Consider the following 5,858-nt stretch of genomic DNA (forward strand, 5'->3'; position numbering starts at 1 on the left):
TTGGAGGCCAGTTGGGTCAAAACAAAGTACACCACATTGTGACAGCTGTAGTGAGTCTACAGTCCACCTGCCTGCTGGCAATATAGCCTGGTTGTGATATGTAGATGTGATTGATATATATATATATATTTTTTAAGTCATTCTATAACAACAACACAAAGTAATTGAATTTATTTTATGTATTAATTGTATTTTATATATTACTATGTTATTAATTTTATGTATAACTATATTACTAATTGTATTTATTTGATGTATTACTATGTTATTACTAATTTTACTTCATGCATTACAAATTGTATTTGTTTTATGTATTACTGTTATTACTAATTTTATTTTTTATGCATTACTATATTGATAATTTAATTTATTTTATGTATTATTGTCTATATTACTAATTATATTTATTTTATCTATTACTATGCCATTACTCATTTTATTTTATGTATTACTAATTTAAATTTACTTTTATTTTACCATTTTAATTTACTTTTATTTTACTATAATCTATTTTTTTATCGTTCGTTTTATCCATTTATTTATATTATTATCTAGTTATTTATATTGGTTTATTATTTTATTGTTTAGAGCCCTGATTGATCACATCTACATATCACCACTACCAGTCAGGATCTGAGTGACTCAGAACCCTGGTGACCTCCAGATGGAGCCACACAGGAGACCAGCAACGTCCTAAAGAAAAGAAAGAAATGCTCATTACTACTTTGTTCATAAAACAATATTGATTGAAATATTTATTAACAGTTTGCAGAATTACAGTACATGTCAAGCACAAACTCAATACAAAGACTGTTAACTGTAAGTGGACGACCCAATTTGTTTACAAGAGGGTCCACCATGTTCAATTCATCAAAACATTTAGAGACATACAAATAAGACACTTCTATAGTCAAAGAACAGAACAGGAATTCATCATAAAGGAGGTAAAAAGGGAAAATAAACTTATACAGTGAGGGGAAAAAGGGAGTCAAGGGATTCACATGTCTTAATGACTGTTGGTAGGGCGTTCCACATTTTGGTGGCATAGGAGTGAAAATAATTTAGTCCCTTGTTTGTGCCGAATCTGGGTTGTACATGGTTCGTTGCACTCCCTCTGGTGTTGTGGGTGTGGACTTCGTTAACATAAAGGAAGTATCTAGACAGGTACATGGGTATCTTGGTGGTGTATCGAATCTTGTGGACCAGACCCATTGCAAGATGCTGTACTCTGTCGTCGACCCTAAGCCATCCCAGCCTGTCAAAGTGGGCAGGAGTGAGGTAGGTTCGGGGGGTGAGGCCAAGTAGGAGCCTGACCAGTTTGTTTTGGGAGGTCTGGAGCCTAGTTTTAAGGGCCTTTGAGGTGCTGTGGTACCAGGAGGTGCATGCATAGTCAAAGAAACCTTGTACGAGGGCTCCTGTTAAGGTCTTCAAGGTGTTTTTGTTGACCAGTGAGGAGATCCTGCAAAGGAATCTTGTTCTTTGGTTGACTTTTTTGATTACGTTGGTGGCCATTTTATCACCGGAAAGATTAGCCTCCAGGATGGAACCTAGGTAGGTAATTTCATCTTTACGTGTGATAACATTGTCACCAACTCTAACCAAGAAGCCATTTGCCTTGCAGAGATTACTATTAGATCCAAAGAGAATGGATTCAGTTTTTCCCAGGTGTAAAGATAGTTTGTTATCAGCGAGCCAGGTGCAGATTCTACCGAGTTCAGAGCTGAGGGCCTTTTCAACCTGCAGTTTGTTCCTGTCCGAGACTAGCAGTGCAGAGTCATCTGCGAACAGGAACAAGTTGCAGTCACAAGCTGATGTCATGTCATGATCATAGTGTGTGTGCGTGTGTTGTATAGTTACCTTGCTGTGATGTAACTCCAAAGGTGATCAGAAATAGTTGCTCCATCGGCTAGAAACTTGCTCTTCACCGGCATGATGATCCTAAAAAAATGATTCCATGATGATTCCTAAAAAAAGTCTATAGTCAACCCTAACTGATTACAGAACATGATATAAAAAAACACAACTAGAAGGATTTAGGCCTGTCACAATTACCTAATCGCCAAGTATTTGAGATACTTTTTTTAGAGTCATAATCGTCTCCATGTTGAAAATGTTCATATATTGTCAAACATTTTAAAGAAATAATGCAAGCAACCGATCTACAAGCTCTAAATGTGTCACTTTGTAATTTACTTCTCTTTTCTTAGTGTATAAAGTTATTGAATTATGCCATGTGCATCTTTTTGTTTACAAAGCCTACAAAAGCCAAAGTTTTATTTAGAATGTTAGTATGACGCAATTAAATTAAACAGTTACTTGTAATTTATTTGAGCGACAATTAAAAATCGGCCATTATAAAACCTTCAATTCTGACAGGCCTAAACAGGTTCCAGTGGCGTCTACCGAACCTTCTAGCTCCGTCCGAGCCTCCCAGCGACCCAGAAGTCCTCAGCGGAAACACCCCGGGAAAGCTTCGGATCTCAGGCATCGGCTGAGATCTCCATTCTAACAAGAACGAAAGACACACAGCCCAAATTAGCTTTGCTGTGTGTGTGCGTGTCCTGTCACAACATACACATGCACTTACAGTAACGTTTAAGAATAGGGATCGACCAATTATCGGCAACGGACGATTATTGGCTTTTTACGAAGCCTAAAAAAGCCCTAACCCTAAAGCGGTTCGTACCGTTGAGTTCCTCACTGAGAAGGCCCATGTCCGAAGTCCTCCAGCGTCTACCCAGATCTCCGTCCTCCCATCCATGGACAGACCTGCAGATCTCCATCTCTAGAGGCTCCAGCCTCCAGCTGTGTCTATGATCTCCATCCTGAGAGAGAAAGAAACCATTAGCTCTACAAGCTCACAACACGTTGCAGTGTGAGCTTGTAGATCTGCTATTTTTGCTGAACGGAATAGGGATGCTGGGGTTGAAGTGGTTAACAAAAGACTTTGATTAGCTTGGAAAGCTGACATTCAACCAGAGTGCCACTAGGAGGCATCAACACATGTACAGTCCTCAACATCTTTTGTAATTTGTATTCAAGTTGTTACAAAGACAAAGAGGCACGCTCATGATATGAGATATTGACTTTCAAACTATTGTGCAGAGTCATTTAGATTTATCCATCCTCAGAAACAAGCAAGAACTATTCCTACTCACAGCTCATCAGAGTCCTCTGGGGAAGCCCCCGGGGGGGGGGGAGCTTTGGAACGGATCTCTGTCCAGGGAACATCAGATCGTCTATCGATATCTCCAATCTAACAAAGAAAAAAAAAAAACACAACAAATTAGCCTTTCTGTGTGTGTATGTGTGTGTGTGTGTGTGTGTGTGCACTCCCTGTCCAGCAGCAGCGTTCCAGCGACGTCTACCGCGATATTCATCCTAACAAAGAAAGATTGATTAGAGTGACCAAGAGCCAGATATATATTCTATCCTGTCACAACATGTATACATAAAACTTTTATTTATAGAGAACATTTAAACAGAAGCTAAACATATCACTTACAGTAATAAACGTTTCAGTTAGGGTTCTTTTTGACAGGCCTAACAGGGTCTTACTTTGAGTCGTCTTCAGAGGAAATGCAGATTCCTAGAGAGACCTGCAGTACATCTGCTTCGGATCTCGGGCATCGGCTGAGATCTCCATTCTAACAAAGAACGAAAGACGCAGCCCAAATTAGCTTTGCTGTGTGCGTGCGTGTCCTGTCACAACATACACATGCACTTACAGTAACGTTTAAGAATAGGGATCGACCAATTATCGGCAACGGACGATTATTGGCTTTTTACGAAGCCTAAAAAAGCCCTAACCCTAAAGCGGTTCGTACCGTTGAGTTCCTCACTGAGAAGGCCCAGGTCCGAAGTCCTCCAGCGTCTACCCAGATCTCCGTCCTCCGTCCTCCCATCCATGGACAGACCTGCAGATCTCCATCTCTAGAGGCTCCAGCCTCCAGCTGTGTCTATGATCTCCATCCTGAGAGAGAAAGAAACCATTAGCTCTACAAGCTCACAACACGTTGCAGTGTGAGCTTGTAGATCTGCTATTTTTGCCGAACGGAATAGGGATGCTGGGGTTGAAGTGGTTAACAAAAGACTTTGATTAGCTTGGAAAGCTGACATTCAACCAGAGTGCCACTAGGAGGCATCAACACATGTACAGTCCTCAACATCTTTTGTAATTTGTATTCAAGTTGTTACAAAGACAAAGAGGCACGCTCATGATATGAGATATTGACTTTCAAACTATTGTGCAGAGTCATTTAGATTTATCCTAAAATATTTAAAACATTTGGATTACTGTAAATGATGCCATTCTTCGTACCATAACAGTACAAAAGCAGTTATCCATCCTCAGAAACAAGCAAGAACTATTCCTACTCACAGCTCATCAGAGTCCTCTGGGGAAGCCCCCGGGGGGGGGAGCTTTGGAACGGATCTCTGTCCAGGGAACATCAGATCGTCTATCGATATCTCCAATCTAACAAAGAAAAAAAAAAAACACACAACAAATTAGCCTTTCTGTGTGTGTATGTGTGTGTGTGTGTGTGTGTGTACTCCCTGTCCAGCAGCAGCGTTCCAGCGACGTCTACCGCGATCTTCATCCTAACAAAGAAAGATTGATTAGAGTGACCAAGAGCCAGATATATATTCTATCCTGTCACAACATATATACATAAAACTTTTATTTATAGAGAACATTTAAACAGAAGCTAAACATATCACTTACAGTAATAAACGTTTCAGTTAGGGTTCTTTTTGACAGGCCTAACAGGGTCTTACTTTGAGTCGTCTTCAGAGGAATGCAGATTCCTGGAGAGACCTGCAGTACATCTGGAAGAAAGACATGGCCGTTATAGTCTATGAATGGCTTCATAGAAAAGAGCTTCGCACATCACTCCCTTGTTGTTGCCGCCAATAGGAATTTGTGATGTCTGTGTGGCGACAATTGCTGTGTGTCTGTTTTTTTAATAATACATACAATTTATATAGCACTTTTCAAGGTACCCAAAGTTGCTTCACAAAACAGTAAAAACTAATTTATTTGAAAATAAACTAGATTAAAAAGGTTCAAAACTAGAATTTTTTGGCATGTTTGTGAAGCTTTTCGGTTCCACACCAGTAACTGCTGTTCAACACTAACAGCTACATCCATGACCTCCCTGCAACAACATCAATGAAGTATGGCTATGCAGACGACCCGAGTACTGTGTCCCAGTCTGGAGCCGTAGCTCTCATGTCAAGAAGCTGGATGCTGCCCTCAACACCGGATGGGCCACCCCAAACAAACTGCCTGTTCTCGCTGGAATCACTCCAACAGAGGTCAGACGAGAAGCAGCCACGCTGGCCCTCACCGGGAAGGCACAGCTGAGTGAATCCCAGCCATCTCCTCCACAAGGTCGTCAGAGACACCACAGCACACGTGCCTCAAGTCACGGTGCCCTTTGCCACAACACACACACCAAGTCACGGCGACCTTTGCCACAGCACACGTGCCTCAAGTCACTGTGCCCCTTTGCCACACAGGCCCAGGAACTGCTCCACACAACACCAGCTGACACCTCCAAGGCATCCTGGGTGAAGGCAAGACAGAGGGACCAGTGGAATACATCGAGGACCGCAAATATGTTCTTTGCCAGCACCTCCCCTGCAAGGAGTGGACAACCCTCAAAGCAGAAGTGGGACATCTCGGACAGTGCCCACTGTGAATGCGAGGATCCACTACAGACTGTGGAACACGTAATGACCATTTTCCCCAAATACCGGCCACCGAATGGTGATCGTGGCTTAGGTGACCTAGACTATGACACATTGTACTGGCTTGCTGCAACAGAGCTGAAGTTCTATGGACATACGGCAGA

At 41.6% G+C, this 5,858-nt stretch overlaps 1 protein-coding gene across 1 annotated transcript; it reads right to left on the reverse strand.

Moving 5' to 3' along the window:
* Positions 1-490: 490 nt before the first annotated feature.
* On the reverse strand, positions 491-4,790 carry LOC308321332 (uncharacterized protein). The gene is made up of 6 exons (XM_080772172.1): positions 4,780-4,790; positions 4,382-4,602; positions 3,828-3,973; positions 2,409-2,505; positions 1,858-1,938; positions 491-693 (listed from the first exon to the last, which is right to left on the reverse strand). Exons 3-6 carry the CDS (start codon positions 3,907-3,909, stop codon positions 627-629), a joined length of 327 nt encoding a protein of 108 aa, XP_080628298.1. The 5' UTR covers positions 3,910-3,973; positions 4,382-4,602; positions 4,780-4,790; the 3' UTR covers positions 491-626.
* Positions 4,791-5,858: the final 1,068 nt, after the last annotated feature.

The sequence above is a fragment of the Protomyctophum bolini genome, assembly GCF_963924005.1.
Source record: "Protomyctophum bolini genome assembly, chromosome: 9".
Taxonomy (NCBI): Eukaryota; Metazoa; Chordata; class Actinopteri; order Myctophiformes; family Myctophidae; genus Protomyctophum; species Protomyctophum bolini.

What these genes read in the sequence shown, in the direction of transcription:
- LOC308321332 (XM_080772172.1), bottom strand. Translation starts at nt 3,909, where the DNA reads ATGGATGGGAGGACGGAGGACGGAGATCTGGGTAGACGCTGGAGGACT. An exon ending in GGCTCGGACGGAGCTAGAAG is followed by an intron (nt 1,939 to 2,408) that starts GTTCGGTAGACG and finishes TCATTTTTTTAG; the next exon opens with GATCATCATGCCGGTGAAGA. An exon ending in TGGAGTTACATCACAGCAAG is followed by an intron (nt 694 to 1,857) that starts GTAACTATACAA and finishes TCTTTTCTTTAG; the next exon opens with GACGTTGCTGGTCTCCTGTG.